Below are 19293 nucleotides of genomic sequence, written 5' to 3' on the forward strand. Positions count from 1 at the left end.
AGCTTCGGCTTTGGAGTGTGCTCAGTCGTGGTAGGTTTGGGTCTTTAGCGGAATTGCTTGTTTATCTTTTTGAGGTGCTTGATTAGAGTAATTTTGCTTTGTTGGCTATGGTCTGGTGGTGGGTGTGGTTTGATAAGGAATTCTGTTTTGTTTGGGAAGAAGCAATTTAGATTGGAAGTGCTTGATGTGTTAGCTAGGGAAGCTTGGGAGGAGTTTCGTGGTGTGGGGGTGAGTTCTGGGGGGCAGGTTTTGGGTGCTTTGGCTTCGGGTACGGCTGGGGTGGGTGTTGGGGGTGGTGGTGGTGGGCAGGGGATGTCGAGGAGGGGGTGTGGTGAGTCGGGGAGGGGTCGTTGGTGCCCACCCGTGGTGGGCGAGTTTGTGTTGTCTGTGGATGCGGCAGTCACTCCGGGGAGGGGTTTTGCCGGGTTTGGGGGGGGGGTTATACGAGGTAATGCGGGGGTGGTGTGGGCGGCTTGGGCCGTGGGGGCTGTTGGGGACTTTCAAGTGGCGGTGGCGGAGCTCCTGGCTATCCGTATGGGACTTCTATGGGCTACAAGGTTGGGGTTTTCTTTGGTGTGGGTGGAGACGGACTCTTCTGTTGTGAGTTCTTGGATTAATTGTCTGGATAATATTCTTATGTTTAAACCAATTGTTGAGGAGATTATTTCTCTTTTAGCTGCTGTTGGTGGTGGTTCTTGTTATGCCATTTCGCGTGATGCAAATGGTGTGGCCCACGCACTAGTTAAGTCTGTTACTAGTTCTAGAGGGGTTCATTTGTGGACTGATGCGTGTCCTAAATTTATTAGTGCTCCTGTAACAACTGATTTGATTTAAATTAATAACATACTTTTTTTCAAAAAAAAAAAAATTATGGGGAGTTTTACAATAAATATACCAAAAATCTAAATTAATTACAAAATACCTTCAACCAATTGATATAACTAGGGAATTAAGTAGTATTTTGCGCGGGATTGTCTAATTTTTGTAATATTTTTATATTTTATTTTTTTTGTACTTATTAAGTGATATAATATAAAATAAAATATTTTGATGTGTGTATTATAAATAAAATAACACTTTTAAAAATTATAAACGAAATTTATTATTGTCAAAATAGGTAGAAGATTATAATGACAAATATTAGAAATGGCAAAATTAACAAAGAAATTGTATATATATTTTATTATTTAAAAAATTATTTAGAATTTATTTTCCAACAACAACAAAGAATGATGTAGAACTTGATATTATATTGTACAAATATCAATGTTACATTTCAGAATTACAATAAAAACAGCCTATAAGATAAACTAAAAAGATAACTTTATATGGTACATACTCTATTCTATTAGTTTTGGTTGTTGTTGTTATTAGTACTATATATAATTCACAAAGCAATATCAGCAACAATAAAACTTGACAAAGCCTCAAAGGTCCCCAAAACATTAATAGACATATAGTATATAATAAAATTGATATCCATTGTGCACAAACCTTAAGGAATTTGAAGAATTTAATATATACAAAAGAATATACATGATGTCACCTTTTGTATCAACTTGACCCTTATTAGTGGGTTTTTCAGAAAAGCAAATATTCATCTGATCAATGTATAAATTAATAAGAAGTGGTTGAGTCCAAGTAATAGGGTTGTTTGAATTGATAATAGTGAGTCTTAAATAACTGATTTTCTGTTCTGAATTGCTTGCTGCCCATGTTAGTTTGGAGAAAGTAAAGTTTTTATCTTTATCAAAGATTGTATCCAAGATGGGCAGAGAGGTGATAAAGTAATATTTTCAACTTGTAAAAAAATGAAAATAAAAAACAAAATTTTTTCTCCCATTATCCCAAAAATCAAAACTTTGTCATGGATTGGTAGTTTCTATTCTTTACTCAACAGAATTTTTCTATAATAATAATGAAAAAGGGTTCCTTCCCTCTCAAAGGATTGCTTGTTTTGTTGAGCTTAAAGCTTAGGTTTTTGCTCTCTCTGAAATCCAATTCGCCAATATTACGGCGCCTGTCGCTTTCTTCCAAAGTCACTCAGCCACTGCCACCCCCACCTTATCCTCTCTCTCTCTCTCTCTCTCTCTCTCTCTCTCTCTCTCTCTCTCTCTCTCTCTCTCTCTCTCTCTCTCTCTCCAAGTGGGTCTCCATTATTATGTATATTATATTATATATATGCATATTTGTTTATGAATTTGTTTAATACAATAATGGGAGGTTATATAAAAGGTATAGCCTCTTTGGTGTGAGGGCTTTAAGCCCCTTTCCTCTTTGAAGATTGAGACAAAATAATTGGGACTAAGGCCCATTCTTCCCAAATCAGGAAACTTCTTTCATTAGCCTTGCTTTCTCTGCAAATCTCTCTCTCTCTCTCCCACACTCATGGAAGGCACGACCAATGAACGTCTTGATTTTGGGAAGATGGGTTACGGGTAATTTTAATCCATAATCTTTTATGGTTATTCTTTTTTCCTTATTTTTGAATCTCTGTTCTTGTTATTTTATTCTTGGTTTTGTTATTTTATTAGATGCCAGCACTATAGAAGGAGATGTCAGATTCGAGCTCCGTGCTGCAACGAGATCTACCCATGTCGTCATTGTCATAACGAGGCTACGGTATGTTTTTCTTCTTTTTGATTCACATCCCATGTTTTAACCTTGTTTTAGCTTCTCCACTTATTTTTCTGATTTGGGGTTTTGTTAATTTCTTCATATTCGATCTATTTAGAGCATTTTAAAGAACCCCTTTGATCGACATGAGCTGGTTCGGAACGATGTTAAAGAAGTAAGCTATGGACTCCCTGTTTCTCTTTCACATTCGTTTGTTGTATTACTACTGTTTGTAAATTTGCCAATATGAATGACTTTAATGGAGATTTCTTTCTTTCTTTCCAGGTTGTCTGTTCAGTTTGTGATACAGAACAACCGGTATGTATTATGTTTCTTTCATTATATCTCAGAATGTTTTTCCCTCTTTAGGTTACTGAAATTTCTACCTTTGTTGATTTTTCTATGTTTTTTCAGGCTAATCAAACTTGTACCAACTGTGGGGTCAACATGGGGGAGTATTTCTGTGATATATGCAAGTTTTATGATGATGATGTAATTATACAATCCCAGCTTCAACTATAGTAAAGCATTAGAATTGTGATTATTAGCCAAGTTTGTAGCTTTAGATTTATTGAAAAACTTGTTCTGTAATATTCTGTTCTATGTTTCTTTAGCAGTTTATTCTTTTTATGAGACTGTTTCAATTATCTGCTTGCAGACTGATAAGGCTCAATTTCATTGTGATGATTGTGGAATCTGCAGGTTTGTATGCTAAGTTTAGAAAATTTGTTTTCTATTTCTTTTCGCTTGATTTTTTTTCCTTCATCAAATTGCTAATTCGGTGTTGTTTGTGGCATTTGAAAACAGAGTTGGTGGCCGTGAGAATTTCTTTCACTGCAAAAAGTGTGGTATGCAATTTGTACCATTACCACTCTACTACTACTACTACGCAACCTTTAAAACTCACTATAAGGATGTTGAAATGAAATCTTAAGCTTTGGTTTATTGCTTTTCTACTTTTTCATTTTTTTTTATTATGTTTCTATCAACTCAAGAAAAAACCCTCTTGGCTTGGTACTCTGCTAAACATTTGTTTTGCCTGTTCTTGCCATCTCTTTTAAGCATTTCAGCTTAGTAGAGCTTGTCTCTTTTTAAAGATGTGTTTTGCAATTTTTCAGGGTCTTGCTATTCTATTGGTCTGCTCGATAATCACCGGTGCGTGGAGAATTCCATGAGGCACCATTGCCCCATATGCTATGAGGTTTTAGTTGTGTTATGATCATGTTTACTGTTTCTCTTTTCTACTTTGGAATGTTCTTCTTTCCTTACACAACCATATTATAAACTGCAGTATCTTTTTGATTCCCTGAAAGACACAACCGTTATGAAATGTGGCCACACAATGCATTGTGAATGTTACAGTGAATTGGTAAAGCGCGGAAAGTAAGGAGCTAGCCATGAATTTTTCTTCACATTTGCTTTCTCATGTTACATCTTCAAAAGTCTAACTGCTTTGTTTTTCGTTTACTAAAACTGTTTCGGAAATACACAGATATTGTTGCCCCATATGCTTCAAGTCCATAGTTGACATGACCAAAACTTGGAAGAGAATAGACGAAGAGGTACACGCTGAATTCGAGCTCTTAACTTTTTAGACAAGTTACCTTACCTTGCAATGTTTGGTGCTAATTTCTTGACATCAACAGATTGAAGAGACCATCATGCCTGAAGATTATCGCTCTAGAAAGGTTTATACTTTCAACTTTGCTCATGAGATTGTTCTAACATAAATTTTTCTGATTTGGCATAAAATAAAAATAAACCTTTTTATAAGATGCACTTACACACCTTTTCTACATAAGTTGTGAGTATTGGTCAAAAAGATGATTCCCCAATAGAAATTGACCTATTTTTCTTGTTACTATTCAGGTTTGGATCTTATGTAATGACTGCAATGACACTACTGAAGTTTACTTCCACATAGTTGGCCAGAAATGCAGCCACTGCAAATCATATAATACCCGAACAATCGCTCCTCCGGTTCTTCCACAATGATCTTGCTGATTGGATTACCTGTAAAATGGAAGGGTGATTTTGAAGGCATTCTTATCTTTTCAAACCTCAACCTCAACCTCAGCTGAATCTGTACTATTATTTGCATTGCATTTTATACAAACACTATTGAAAACATTAATTCCCTCAAACCTGGCTCCTTTCTTTTTTTTTTTACTCAATCTTTCTTCCTCCAATTTATGGGGTGAAAAACCCAAGTAAAAGTATCTTGGGTTGATGTAAACATAATCATATACATGTTGAAATTAAAGGGGAAAAGTTCTTCCCTGTTATGGACCAAAGGAAAAGAAAAAAGGTATTGTGTTGATTGGTTTCAGCCATTTATCTGAGATTTGGATTTGCATGCATATATTTTATCACTCAAATTGGTGTTGAGTACTTTTGAGGTGAGGCACAGTGTATTCACTGAGTATGGTCATTTTCATTAACAGTATCAGTATGGGCAGAAGCTTATGTTGTGTGGTCCAAAGCCAATATTTCTTGACATTACAGCACTGCCAGTATCTATCCACTCTTCATTTTTTAAGAAAGAAAACATGCTGTTTATGTACTGAGAATTATGGTTTTGGAATCATTAATGTTTTGATTTGACTTGGAAAAAAACCAATAAAACTTTTGCAGGTAGAAGCAGTTTTGTTTAAAGTGATCCTATCCTGGTTCACCCATGGATTAAGATTATGTTACACATAGACAGAGGGGCAGCTCAGCCCCCACCGTGTATAGATAAAAGCCAGGTGGACTTGATTGGACTCATACTAGTCCACTAGGCAGCATTGTTATGAATAGGATTAAACAGAAAATATATCTATAAAATTAATAATACATAAACATCTAAAATGTCTTTTCTAAGTTCCATTGAGCATACACGCAAAACAGAGCCACAATAAGTTGCAATTCCATACTTACCGTTTGGTGATATGGTATATTTGGTTGGGATGAATGAAAACATAACAATGTGAATAAAATTTAAAATACATACAAAAATTGAAATGGAACACTTATTCTATCAAAATACTGGAAAAATTATAATATTTTAGTACTTTAAAATGTAACAAAACAAATAAATTAAATGAAAATTGATTTATTTTCATTCTATTACCTCCAACCAAACGCAACCATGTTAGTGAACCTAGCCTAAAGAGTCCAGCTGTCACTTAGATTTGCTGTCAATTCTGTTATTTGTTAGTTAGTTAGTTATGATTCTAACTAACATTCTGTTTTCTACTTTTGTGTCTTGTGTTTGTGTATATAATTAGCTGGTTTCAGCTTTGTAATTTTTGAACATTAATAATACAAGAATTCTTTCTTTCAAAGCTTCTACATGGTATCAGAGCTAATTTCGTTCAGCAATGGCATTCGTTCAAGGCCCTGGAGGTTCGTCTCAAACCGTTACAAATACAAATCTGTCTCTTCCAAAAACTTCACCTACAGTTTTCTCTCACTCTTTCTTAGTTAGATTAGATGAGTAAAATTACATCCGATGGAAGCACCAAGTCTTTGCAGCAATCAAAGGAGCTTGACTGCAACAATTTCTTGATCCTACACAAGCTCCAATGATGTTCAACACAGAAGCATATCGTCTTGCCAATCGATTAAGCCCTGAATATGAGGACTGGGATCAACAGAATAGTGTTCTTGTCTCCTGGCTTCTCTCGTCTATGTCTAAGAAAATCCTAACTGGAATGGTTGGCTGCGATACTGCAGCTCAGATTTGGAGTACATTGCGTGAGTACTACTCAGCTCTTAATCGTGCTAACATAGGCCAATACAAAACTCTCCTTCGAAATGCTAAGATGGAGGGATCACTAAGCGACTATCTTCTCAAGGTCAAGAGATTGGTTGATCTTCTTGCTTCGATCAGGCATCAGATCACACCTGCAGAGCATATAGAAGCTATCTTCAATGGTTTGACAAGCGATTACCACGTTTTCATCACCTCTGTCAACACAAGAACTGAAGCTTACTCTGTGGCTGAAATCGAAGTACTTCTAATGGCTCAGGAGGTTCACTAACAAACCAAACACAACTTTAGTATAATATGTTAAGTCTTCTTATAAATCAAATAAAGAAAAATCAATCACTTGCAATGATATATTTTTATTTTTTATAAGTGTCAATCAATTAATAATTTCAAATTTCTATAATGATATATTATTTTTTTTTTATTATGGGACTTTTGAAGTTGAGTAATCTTACAATTTTCTTTGTTCATATATTGATTATTGCATTACATTAAGCATAACAATAAACAATAAAATAATACAACGAGAAATAATAAATTCATGAAAAATTGTAGCTTTATAAAATTTAATAATAAATATTTGAAAATTTTTGCACTTAAGCTTTCTTTTAAAATATTTTTCTAATGTTGATGTTGCCATACATGTAACCTAAGGTGAATTAAAAAATATGAAAAATATATTAATATACATAATCTATTAGTGAGAGAAGAAAGGGAAATGGGGATTAATCCTCATTCTAAGTTCTCATGATCTTTTTACTTTTTTATATCTTCACATAAACTATTTATTTATCACCACTAACAAAATAAAATATAAATAAATAGTGAACCATCAAGTTGATAATTCTTATACACAATGAAGAAAAAGAATTACCCTTAAATCATTTTCCTAACCTAAATAGATTCTTACAAACTATTAATCAGATTTAAAATTAATAATATGAATGAACAAATTTTAAATTGTTGAAAAAAAACTAGAAAGTCATTGTTTTCCCTTTCGATGCTCTGTTAGGGCTCAACTCTAGCCATGGTGGGTCGCAGCCGACCTAGGAAGATCGTTCAGGGGACACGACGAAGTACGACCAAGACAGTGAGGAAGAGAGGACCAACGTCTTTGGATAAAGTTCTTAAAACAAAATCAATGGAGGAGATCATTAGGGTCTCCGCTTTCTCTATTTCAGGTGACGAAATTGACGAAGAAGAGGACATGGAGACGGAGAGGGAACTGGAGAGGGAGCGATCTCCCCGTGCTGCTCAATAGGACGGAGAAACCAGATCTGAAATAGCTTCTTACCTGGACAAGACGAAAATGTGCGAACGAGATGCACGATCTGGTAAGATACTCCACCTGCGATTCTCCACTCTAGAAAATTGATTCAGAACCTTAATAGCAAGTTTGGTGAAATTGAATCAAAATAGAAATGTTTATCTGGGGTTAAAATTGAATTGGATGATATCAAAGAAGAGATAAAATTTTGGAAATCTGCCATAGTGTGCTATGTATTGGGGGCAAATCCTCTTTTAGTCTGTTTGATGGTTTTGCTAATAGAATGCGGACAAATAAAGGATTGCACAAAGTAAGTTTGTTGGCTAAAGGGATCCATATTGTGAGGTTTATGACTATAGCTCAAAGAGATGAAGTTCTTCAAGGAGGGTACCTATTTTTTGACAAGAAACCAGTTATTATGAAAGCATGGGATCCCTACACAGATTTCACTTGGGAAGATGTTCGCTCTGTAGCTACCTGGATTCAAATTCTTGGTTTGGATCTTAAGTACTGGGGAGAAGGAACTCTACTTAAAATTTTTGGCCAATTGGGGACACCAATAATGCTAGATGAGGTGACAAAGAACAAAGAGAGGTTGAGCTACCCTCGAATAATGTTAGAAGTTTGGGTACACCAGAAATTTCCCGATTCAGTTTCATTTACTAATGAGCTGAACCAAGACATTACTTTACTTGTGATTTATGAATGGTTACCAATTGTGTGTGAACATTGCTCGGGTATGGGTCACAAATTGAAAATTTGTAAGAAAAAGGAAGTACCGAAGCAAGTATGGATGGAGAAAAGAAGTGAGATCATGGAGGCTAAAGGGAAGTTGGATACCAAGGGCTTCCAACGAGTAAAAAAAGGCGCTAAGGTGGTGTGGAAGGAAAATAAAGTAAATGAAGGCATTGATAGTTTGAACAACTTTGAGATATTACAAGAAACTGGTGATTGCTATATGATTGTTGAAGAGGATCGTACACAGAGAGGGGGGATCCTCTTGGAGGAAATGGGTAGAATACTATGTTGAAATGTTAGGGGGATCAACAAGTGCCAAAAGCAAGAGGAGGTTAAACGATTAATCTTCTCTTTGCAAGTAGGTCTTGTTGGTCTCCTTGAAACCAAAATACAGACTCATAGATTGGGTGCTGTATTTGTAAATATGTTTTCACGTTGGTGCTTCTCTACAAATAATGCCTGGTATAAAGGTGGAAGAATAATGGTGAGTTGGAATCCTAGTATGTTTAGTGTAAACATCGTGAAATGCACTAGTCAATTAATGCAATTAAAAGTTCAATCGAGAGCTGGTTTAGAAGTATTCGTGGCAACCTTTGTTTATGCTTTCAATGACAAGGAGAGTAGGAAAATGTTATGGGATAATTTGAAAGAAATTGAGGTGTCAGTGAAGTCTCCACGGATGGTTTTGGGTGACTTTAATGATATCTTGAGCGTGGAAGAGAGAATTGGGGGAAACAAAAGGCAACGTGCTTCGAAAGAATTCAAAGAATGTGTTGAAGTGTGTGGGTTGGAAAATGTGAAGTTCACTAGTAGTTTCTTTACTTGTTCGAACAAACAGGATTCTGAAACCCGAATCTACTCCAAAATAGATCTGGTTTTAGCTAATCAAATGTGGTTAGATAAATTCTCTGTTGCTGAAGTACTATTTATTTTAGAGGGAGAATTTGATCACTCCCCGACATTGCTTTCAATGTATCTGACTGTCCAATAGGGGAAAAAACCTTTTTGGTATTTTAGGTTTTGGCAAAAAGCTCCAATTTTTTTACAACAGCTTAATTCTGTTTGGAACAAGAACTATGTTGGTGCTCCTATATTTAGATCGATTTAGAAACTCAAGGCATTCAAGGTAGTGTTAAAACAGCTGAATAGAAATGAATTTGGAGATGTGTAGGCAAATGAGATTCGACTTAGATAGTTGGTGATAGAATGCCAAGAAGAGCTTCGTAAGGATCCTCTCAACAAGGAGATGATCTCAAAGGAAAAGAATTTGTTCTATACAAGATCAACAGGGTAACTGGATACATCAGCCTGAGCAAGTGACACATGGCCCAAGCTTAAATGAAATTCACAGCAACCTATTGCTAGCTGATTACACACATGAAGAAGTAAAGAAAGCAGTGTTTGATATCCTAGGAAACAAATCGCCAGGGCCAGATGGTTTTAGTAGTTTTTTCTATCAAGATAATTGGGAACGATGTGGGGCAGTTCTCTCCTTCTTACATTCAAGGAAGCTACTCAAAGAGATAAATTCTACCACCTTGACTTTAGTCCCAAAAAGTAAATGCTCGAACTCAGTCTTATATTTTTGACCTATAACTTGTTGTAATGTGACTTATAAAATTGCAACTAAGCTTATCTATTCTAGATTGAGAATGATTCTTCCTGATATCATTGCCCAAAATTAAAGCGAGTTTGTCCAAGGAAGATTCATTTCGTATAATACCATGATTTTTCAAGACTTGGTGAAACACTATGGGAGGAAGAGGAAGAAACCCAAATGCATGATTAAATTATATCTAAGGAAAGCATATAACACAATAGAATGGGACTTTATAGAAGAGATGTTGATTGCTTTCAAGCTCCCAAGGAAATTTATTGATTTAATCATGATTTGTGTTCGAACTCCTCAGTTTAGTCTCTTATTTAATGGAAGTTTGCATGGGTTTTTGGAAGCAAAAATGGATCTTCGGCAAGGAGACCCCATGTCTCCTCTTCTCTTTGTCTTGGGAATGGAGTATCTATCAAGATTGATGATGAAAGTAGGGGAGAAAGATGATTTTAAATTCCATGAAAGATGTGAACAATTGAAACTGAACCATCTGTGCTTTGCAGATGGTGTATTGCTTTTATGTCATGGTGATTTTAAATCAATCTATCGTATGGTCTAAGGACTAAAGTTGTTCTCTCAAACATCTGGGTTACAACCAAATGTAACCAAGTCTGAAATATATTGTTGTTATATGGATGAAAAAGAATTTCAAAGGGTGGTAGATGCCTCATGTTTTAGAAGAAGCCAACTGCCATTTCGCTACTAGGGCATCCTGATTTGTGCCAAAAAATTACCAGTCTTAGATAGTGAGGTCTTGATTGAGAAGATGGTACAAAGAATCAAGGTATGGAGCTCGAGAAACTTGTCTTATGCAATTCGGTTTTGATTGCTATCCATTCTTATTCGTCATAACTTATGATTCTTTCTTGGAAAGTTCTGCAAAAAGTTAATTCAATTTGTAGAAGCTTTCTTTGAAAGGGGTGGACTCTAGTGGATCGAGTTTGATAGCTTGGGATGATTTGTGCAAAACTAAGAAAGAAGGTGGATTGAGATTTAGGAGAACTAAAGAATGAAATGAAGTAGCTATAGGGAAATATGTTTGGGTTGTTGAGTCTAACCAAGATACTTTGTGGGTCAAATGGGTGAATACAGTGTATATAAGAGAAGGAAATTAGAGGGCCTATGAGGCACCTCCCTCCAGCAGCTGGTGCTGGAAGTAAGTGGAAAAAGTGAAGAAGAGCCAGTTGATGGGGTTGAATGCTTTTCCAAACACTACAACATGTATGTATTCGATAAAGGATGGATATTCTAAACTTTGTCCTTCTTTGCCCACTATTGATTAGCAAGGGAAAGTATGGAATAGATTGTCTATACCAAAGCACAAGTTCATGTTGTGGCTGGTGGTATTAGATAGATTGAAATTTAAATCACGATTGTTTAAGACAACATATGCCAAGATGACGAATGTCCAATTTGTGGACTAAATAAGGAAACTGGGGAGCACTTATTCTTTAATTGCCACATGAGTGTTCATGTTTGGGCTGAAATTAAACCGTGGATGCATTGGAACACGACAAAAGTGGCTAGCTAGAGCGAAATTGAATAGATTTCAGCGCCAAGTATTTTTCAGCAATATTAGCGGCGACAATATACCACCTTTGGGTAGGAATGATGTTCTTTGGAACATAAAAATTGATACAATAGATGTTGAAATTCCGTATTTTAATATTCCTAGTTTGATTATTTAATTAAGTGATTAATTAAATGCGGAATAATGAGACTGGTACTGAAAACAGTTTTTCCGTAGTTACAGAATACAACTCTGTAACTCCAGAGAAACCCAGAAAAACAAACAGTGCATAAAAGTAAAAACACACAAGATTTTTGTACGTGGTTTCAACAATCCTTTCAGATTGTTACTAGTCCACGGGGCCACGCCCAGAGATAAGATTCATTAGATCGGTATCAAAAATACAAAGTAATTGACTTATGCATAAATAGACTCCCTCTTATAGTATGCCACAAGCTTGATGTTTTCCACCTACTAACCGAATCTTGATAAAACTCCAAGAGCTCGAACTCCCTTCGATCACCTTGAAGAGTGCTTGAATCCTCCCGATGCAAGACATCAAAAGCAATCTCCCGAAAGCTTGTAAATACCCTTCTTCCGAAGGTGCACTGATGCTCTTCTTTGTTGTAGACTTGAATACAGACTCAAGACAATACACACAACAAATAAACAGAGTAAGAGTAGAACAACTCTTCTCTACATAACAAAGACACTCTTTTCTTAAGATATGAAAGTGAATAAAAGAGTTAACAAAACCTAGCTGCTATAGGATGTATTTATAATGAATATACATCTCATAAACAGTTTACATTCGGTCTGAACAAGACCTCAACCCACTAGAAACTTCCCTAAAATAATTCTTCAATTAGTCCAGGAATTTCTGCTTCTGTACCTACAGAATAGTGGGCAGTAACTACAACTTTCCTTTTATAGAAAAGGAAAGTTTAGCTCCGGTTTTCTCTTCAAGAAACCTGATCTAAGAAAATGGGAAACTCAACACAAGATCAGATTACACAGCTGGTTAGATAAAAATGAAATGAGTAACCAAACTTACCATTTTTACCTTTTTTCCAAAAATAGGAAAGCTAGACAACTTTCCTTCCAAGTTTGAATACACCAAATAAGGAAACCATATTAATACATACCAACCAAAAATACAATTAATAATAAAATATTTTTGTCAATTAAATATGCCAAAAATGGAATTAACAATCTCCTCCTTTGGCACTTTGATTGACAAAACATTTTATTATGAGAAAACCTGCATCAAGTGTTAAAAACCAAAGCAAATAGCTTTTTAAAGATAACAGAGTATAGAAAATACTCCCCCTGAATGAAAGCATCCTAACACATAAAACAAAGAACTTTTTTTTGGACGGAAAAGCTTACAAACCGAAAACACAACAACTTTTTAAACGGAAAAGTGCACAAACCACAAACAAGACAACTCCCCCTAAAACAAGGATCCAGAGTTGCGACACACAATCCAAAAAAAAGTTACTACTCCCCCTTTTCGTCTATCAATGAGTCAAAGATAACAAAAAAATTATGAACAAAGTCATAATAGTTTAAGCACCCATAAAAAGCAAGAGAAAACAAAGAGACACATAAAGCACTAATCACCACTTAAGAGCAAAAAAATAGTGTCTAAGAATATAATGAAACATAACAAGAAAAATAACAAGAATTTTTAAGAAAGCTCAATTGACAAACTCAGCCACAAATTTTTTTTTTTTGATTAAAAGACAAAAAAATAAAACAACCTTGATATTTTTGTAACTAGAATTCACAATGTCCGCTTGTCTTTGTCCCTGATGAAAAAATCAAACTCATAAGAATAGTCAGAAATTATTTTATCAAGCTAATGAAGTAGTAGAATGAGGTCATACCGGTTAAACAGGAAAAATTGACTCAGTCACCAAGAATATTAAAGCAAATCAAACAGTATGTAACAGTTTTATAACACCATTTTCGAGGATAGAATTTTTTTTACCACAAACTGTGTCAAGCATAAGTGTGTGAAAGTGTAAGCAGGGAACATTGCCCAATTTGTCAAAAAAAAACTTTTTCTGATAAATTGTAACCATAGGAGACGCTGTCACACTACCTCAATGGTAGCCCTTTTCAATGGTAGCGTATCTTCTACATAACTCCTAATTACATAGTTCAAACTTACTCAGAGATGGCTTTCACACATTGAGATAGGTAGCTCTATTCATCCAATGGAGCTTGAACACACAGTTTTTAAACATCATTATTCGAAAATGGTAGCTTACATAACACTGTTTGATGAACCCAAATATTCCTGTGAGGAGTGAACAATTTTCCTGACAAACCTGTATGACACCATAACATTACAACATTAATAATAAAATAATGACTGTAATTCTTATAAGGTTGAGATTTTCTTCTAGGACAAGGACAAGACATTATGAACTCTAAGACAACTCAAATATCAAGGATTAAGAAGAACAAAAACATTAAACAGTACAAACCCCTAAGGATTTCCTTAGAGAAATAAAATGGACCGAGTCAAGAGCTTTAGTAAAAATATCTGCAATTTGTTTGCTAGTTTCAACATATTCTAAGACAAGAATTTTATTTTCTACAAGCTCTCTAATAAAGTGATGACGAATGTCTATGTCCTTTGTGCAAGAGTGTTGAACAGGATTCTTAGAAATATTTATAGCACTAGTATTATCACAAAAGATGGTTAAAGTTTTCACATCAAACCCATAATCTGCCATCATTTGTTTCATCCATAACAATTGGGTACAACAACTACCCGCAGCAATATACTCAGCCTCAGCTGTGGACAGAGAGATTGAGTTTTGCTTCTTACTGTGCCATGAAACAAGATTGTTTCCAAGATAGAAACATCCACCACTAGTACTTTTTTTTATCATCTGCATTACCTGCCCAATCCGCATCACTATAATTTTTGAAGATCCACTTGGTTTCAATGATGATTACAAATGGTGGTCTTGGAATCATTTTCCAGACTTTGTTTCGAACAAACTGATGTAGCTCATCCTGCATAGTAAGAAACCAATCTTCATCCATTAGTGCTTCTTTTACAGATTTTGGTTCTAACGAAGAAATAAAACATAAAAATTGAATTGTATTAGCATATTTTCTTCTTATAACCATGCTCTCATCCAAGTTTCCAAGGATGAGATCTAAAGGATGATTCTTTTTAACCCTGGAGGATGGTTCCCTCTGAATTGGATCAGTGATTGAATTTGAAGAATGCTCAAATTCTTTTGTTGTTGAAGTTTTTGTAGCAACAGAGTCCTGCACTGCAGCCTCGACAGCGGCTTCTGTAGCTTCGTCAGGTTCCTTTTCCTCGGCAGCAGGCTTTTCCAGCAAGTCTTCAATCTCTTCCTCTCTTGAAAACTTAGACAAATCTTTTAGATCATCAACAACAACATTAGCAGATTCCATAACAGTTTGGGTTCTCATGTTATACACACGATATGCCCTACTATTGGTGGAATATCCTAAGAAAACACCTTCATCACTTTTAGCATCACGATCTCTTAAAATATAACAAACACATCCTAAAACATGAAAGTGACTTACATTTGGTTTCTTACCTTTCCAGATTTCATATGGTGTTTTGTGAGTACCTGGACGTAAGAACACTCTGTTGATGGTATAGCAAGCAGTGTTAATTGCTTCGGCCCAAAGACGCCTCGTAAGCTTCTTGCTATTCAACATTACTCTAGCCATTTCTGTTAGAGTACGATTCTTTCTTTCAACCACTCCATTTTGTTCAGGAGTTTTAGGAGCAGAAAATTCATGAGAAATACCGTTAGATTTACAAAACTCATCATATATAGTATTTTCAAATTTTTTTCCATGATCACTCCTAATCCGAACCATCTTACCAATGTTACAATCTTTTTCAACTCTCAATTTTAAACACAGAGATTGAAAAGCCTCAAAAGTATTAGATTTCTCTCTCAAAAAATCCACCCATGAAAAACGAGAAAAATCATCAACACACACAAAAATATACCTCTTATCGTTCAAGCTTTCAACCTGGATTGGACCCATTAAGTCCATATGTAGGAGTTCGAGAACTCTGGAAGTATTCATATCAGAAACACTCTTATGAGAAATTTTCAGTTGCTTACCAAGCTGACATGGTCCACATTTTCCTAAAGACTCCTTACCTAATTTAGGTAATCCTCGAACAATTCCTGCATTAGACAATCTTCTCAGATTTTTAAAATGAATATGACCAAGTTTTTCATGCCATAAATCAGTAATATTATCATTGACAGAATGACAAGTAGCATATGTAGTGAGAGTATAACAATTGTCACTAGATCTGAGCCCTTGCAAGACAATTTCATCAAGAATATTATACACATAACAATGATTACTATCAAAGCTCACAGTATAACCTTGATCACAAATCTGACTAATGCTAAGAAGATTAGCTTTTAGTCCATCAACCAACATGACATTCTTTAGTCTAGGAAGCCCTTCAAAATTGAGAGTTCCTATCCCTATGACTTTTCCAACGAGACCATTACCAAAAGTAACTTCTTCACACTGGATAGGTCTAATGTTCACAAGATATCTTTTTTCACCTGTCATGTGTCTAGAACAACCACTATCAAAGTACCACATGTTAGTAGCAATAGTTTTATAACAAAAAGAACCTACCAAGCATTTATTTTTGACAACCCATTTTTGTTTTTGTAAAATATGTTTATTTCCAAGGTAATTAGATTTAAATATGTTTTGCATAGTGATGCATTTAGGTCGAATGTGAGCTTTTCTCCCACAAAAATGGCAAATAGGGATGAAACGTCTTCCATTCCCTTTAGAATTGTCAAACTTACCATGGTGCTTCTTTTCTGTAACAGCAGAGTGCTTTGCTGTAGAGACAGAAACCTGCGAGGTAGAAACAGTTCTTCCAGAAACAAAACTATTAGTTTTAACAAAAGTGGTATTAGAATTAGGTTGATTAGAAACATAACCCAGACCAGCATGATTGGTTTGGCCAGATTTTTGAATTTTTTCAAAGATGGTGGAACCTGGATTTAGCAATTTCACATTCTTTTTAATGTTATCAAGTTCCTTGGTTAAAGAAATAATTTTAGACTCTTTTAAAGATAGTTCAGATTCACAACATTTAAGTTTATCTTCCAACTCATTAATGTTGTTAGACAAGACTTTATTATCTTTAACCAGGGAGCGATTTTCAGCACATGTTTCCATCAACTTACCAAACATTACCTTGTAGGATTCAGCCATAGAATTCTCATCAATTTCTGACTCATCTGATTCGGATCTAGATTCTTCCTTGTTGTCATCGATCGAGGTATTATTCATGCACATGAATTTTCCTTTTTCCTGCAAATTTCTTGACAAAACACTTGTTAGAGCAACTTTTTCTATTTCATCTTCACTACTTTCAGAATCATCACTCCAAGTAACATTCAGTCCCTTTTTATTTTTCTTTAAGGTATTGGCACATTCAGATTGAATATGACCATACCCTTCACATGCTCTGCAACGAATATCTTTGTTAGATGAAAAAGGTTTAGAGGGATTGTTACCTGAAATGTTACCATTTGAGTTCTTTGAAAAGTTCATTTTATTTCCAACAGATTTCATGTATCTTTGGAAATTTTTTGCTAACAAGGCCATTTCATCATCATTTTCATCATCAGAAACAATATTTTCAGAATCATTGAAAGCAATACCTTTGATTTTCTCATTCGAGAGACTTTGCTTACTCTTTTTCTTGATCTGTTGATTCAACTCAAAAGTTCTTAAAGACCCCATGAGTTCCTCAACCTTCATTTTGCCAAAGTCTTTTGCCTCTTCCATTGCAAGCAATTTTGTGTCAAACCTGTCAGGAAGAACTCGAACAATCTTTCGAACCAAGACAGATTCATCTAATTTTTCTCCCAAGGCAAAAAACTCATTAGAAATATCAGATAATCTTTCATAAAAATCATTTAAAGTTTCAGTTTCTGACATTCTCAATTCATCAAATCTAGTTTGCAACATGGTAAATCGTGATCTCTTTACATCAGCAGTACCTTCAAATTGAATTTGAAGGATTTCCCATGCTTCCTTTGCAGATTCACAAGATGAGATTAATTTAATAAAGCCTTCACCAACACCATTAAAAATAGCATGTAAAGCCTTATTATTATAACCAGACAATTTTTCATCTTCAGTGGTCCAACTAAGTTCAGATTTTACCTGAGTATTACCTTTTTCATCATTTTTCAGTAGGTTGAGACCAACCTGTAAGAATAGCTCTCCATGCCTTCTCATCTTGCGATTTGATGAATGCTCTCATCTTGACCTTCCAATAAGTATAATTCGACTCGTTTAACAGAGGAGGTCGAGAGATAGAGCTTCCTTCTGCAAACAAAGACATCTCACACAAAACAAGTTAAACGGAATAACCTCAAGATCTCACTAAGAATTTAGTGACTTGCTCAGATACCAAATGAAATTCCGTATTTTAATATTCCCAGTTTGATTATTTAATTAAGTGATTAATTAAATGCGGAATAATGAGACTGGTACTGAAAACAGTTTTTCCGTAGTTACAGAATACAACTCTGTAACTCCAGAGAAACCCAGAAAAACAAACAGTGCATAAAAGTAAAAACACACAAGATTTTTGTACGTGGTTTCAACAATCCTTTCAGATTGTTACTAGTCCACGGGGCCACGCCCAGAGATAAGATTCATTAGATCGGTATCAAAAATACAAAGTAATTGACTTATGCATAAATAGACTCCCTCTTATTGTATGCCGCAAGCTTGATGTATTCCACCTACTAACCGAATCTTGATAAAACTTCAAGAGCTCGAACTCCCTTCGATCACCTTGAAGAGTGCTTGAATCCTCCCGATGCAAGACTTCAAAAGCAATCTCCCGAAAGCTTGTAAATACCCTTCTTCCGAAGGTGCACTGATGTTCTTCTTCGTTGTAGACTTGAATACAGACTCAAGACAATACAAACAACAAATAAACAGAGTAAGAGTAGAACAACTCTTCTCTACATAACAAAGACACTCTTTTCTTAAGATATGAAAGTGAATAAAAGAGTTAACAAAACCTAGCTGCTATAAGATGTATTTATAATGAATATACATCTCATAAACAGCTTACATTCGGTCTGAACAAGACCTCAACCCACTAGAAACTTCCCTAAAATAATTCTTCAATCAGTCCAGGAATTTCTGCTTCTGTACCTACAGAATCGTGGGCAGTAACTACAACTTTCCTTTTATAGAAAAGGAAAGTTTAGCTCCAGTTTTCTCTTCAAGAAACCTGATCTAAGAAAATGGGAAACTCACACAAGATCAGATTACACAGCTGGTTAGATAAAAATGAAATGGGTAACCAAACTTACCATTTTTACCTTTTTTCCAAAAATAGAAAAGCTAGACAACTTTCCTTCCAAGTTTGAATACACCAAATAAGGAAACCATATTAATACATACCAGCCGAAAATACAATTAATAATAAAATATTTTTGTCAATTAAATATGCCAAAAATAGAATTAACAGATGTAATTGTTAAGAGAATCAGTTATTATATAAAAGTAGAATCAAAAGTATTTTGCCAAAAAAAGTAGCTACACATGATATAGTATGGTTTGATCTTTTGTAATAGAGAGCACGTCTATGATAAGGATGTTACTAGGATGTAAGTTTTTTTGTGGAATATATACTTATCTGATTGACCAAAAAAAATTGCAATTTCATAGTGTGGTGGCCCCAAATTTCAGTTCTCCAAATAGTTGAAATT

The 19293-nt window shown here is 35.0% G+C and overlaps 2 protein-coding genes across 2 annotated transcripts; both read left to right on the forward strand.

Annotated features, from left to right (window-relative positions):
- Positions 1-1708: 1708 nt before the first annotated feature.
- LOC115722791 (E3 ubiquitin-protein ligase MIEL1) lies at positions 1709-4958 on the forward strand. Its single transcript, XM_030652117.2, has 12 exons — positions 1709-2438; positions 2535-2622; positions 2735-2791; positions 2902-2934; positions 3031-3108; positions 3275-3318; positions 3424-3464; positions 3735-3817; positions 3908-3999; positions 4109-4178; positions 4263-4304; positions 4486-4958. The coding sequence occupies exons 1-12, from the start codon at positions 2389-2391 to the stop codon at positions 4609-4611; spliced, it is 804 nt and encodes a 267-aa protein (XP_030507977.1). The 5' UTR covers positions 1709-2388; the 3' UTR covers positions 4612-4958.
- Positions 4959-7920: 2962 nt separating this feature from the next.
- LOC133031206 (uncharacterized) lies at positions 7921-9366 on the forward strand. Its single transcript, XM_061104648.1, has 2 exons — positions 7921-8650; positions 8738-9366. The coding sequence occupies exons 1-2, from the start codon at positions 7921-7923 to the stop codon at positions 9364-9366; spliced, it is 1359 nt and encodes a 452-aa protein (XP_060960631.1).
- The last annotated feature ends 9927 nt before the right edge of the window (positions 9367-19293 follow it).

The sequence above is a fragment of the Cannabis sativa genome, chromosome 9 (assembly GCF_029168945.1).
Source record: "Cannabis sativa cultivar Pink pepper isolate KNU-18-1 chromosome 9, ASM2916894v1, whole genome shotgun sequence".
In the NCBI taxonomy this organism is placed as follows: domain Eukaryota; kingdom Viridiplantae; phylum Streptophyta; class Magnoliopsida; order Rosales; family Cannabaceae; genus Cannabis; species Cannabis sativa.

What these genes read in the sequence shown, in the direction of transcription:
- LOC115722791 (XM_030652117.2), top strand. Translation starts at nt 2,389, where the DNA reads ATGGAAGGCACGACCAATGAACGTCTTGATTTTGGGAAGATGGGTTAC. An exon ending in GAATTGGTAAAGCGCGGAAA is followed by an intron (nt 4,000 to 4,108) that starts GTAAGGAGCTAG and finishes GGAAATACACAG; the next exon opens with ATATTGTTGCCCCATATGCT. An exon ending in AAGATTATCGCTCTAGAAAG is followed by an intron (nt 4,305 to 4,485) that starts GTTTATACTTTC and finishes GTTACTATTCAG; the next exon opens with GTTTGGATCTTATGTAATGA.
- LOC133031206 (XM_061104648.1), top strand. Translation starts at nt 7,921, where the DNA reads ATGCGGACAAATAAAGGATTGCACAAAGTAAGTTTGTTGGCTAAAGGG. An exon ending in GATCCTCTTGGAGGAAATGG is followed by an intron (nt 8,651 to 8,737) that starts GTAGAATACTAT and finishes CTTTGCAAGTAG; the next exon opens with GTCTTGTTGGTCTCCTTGAA.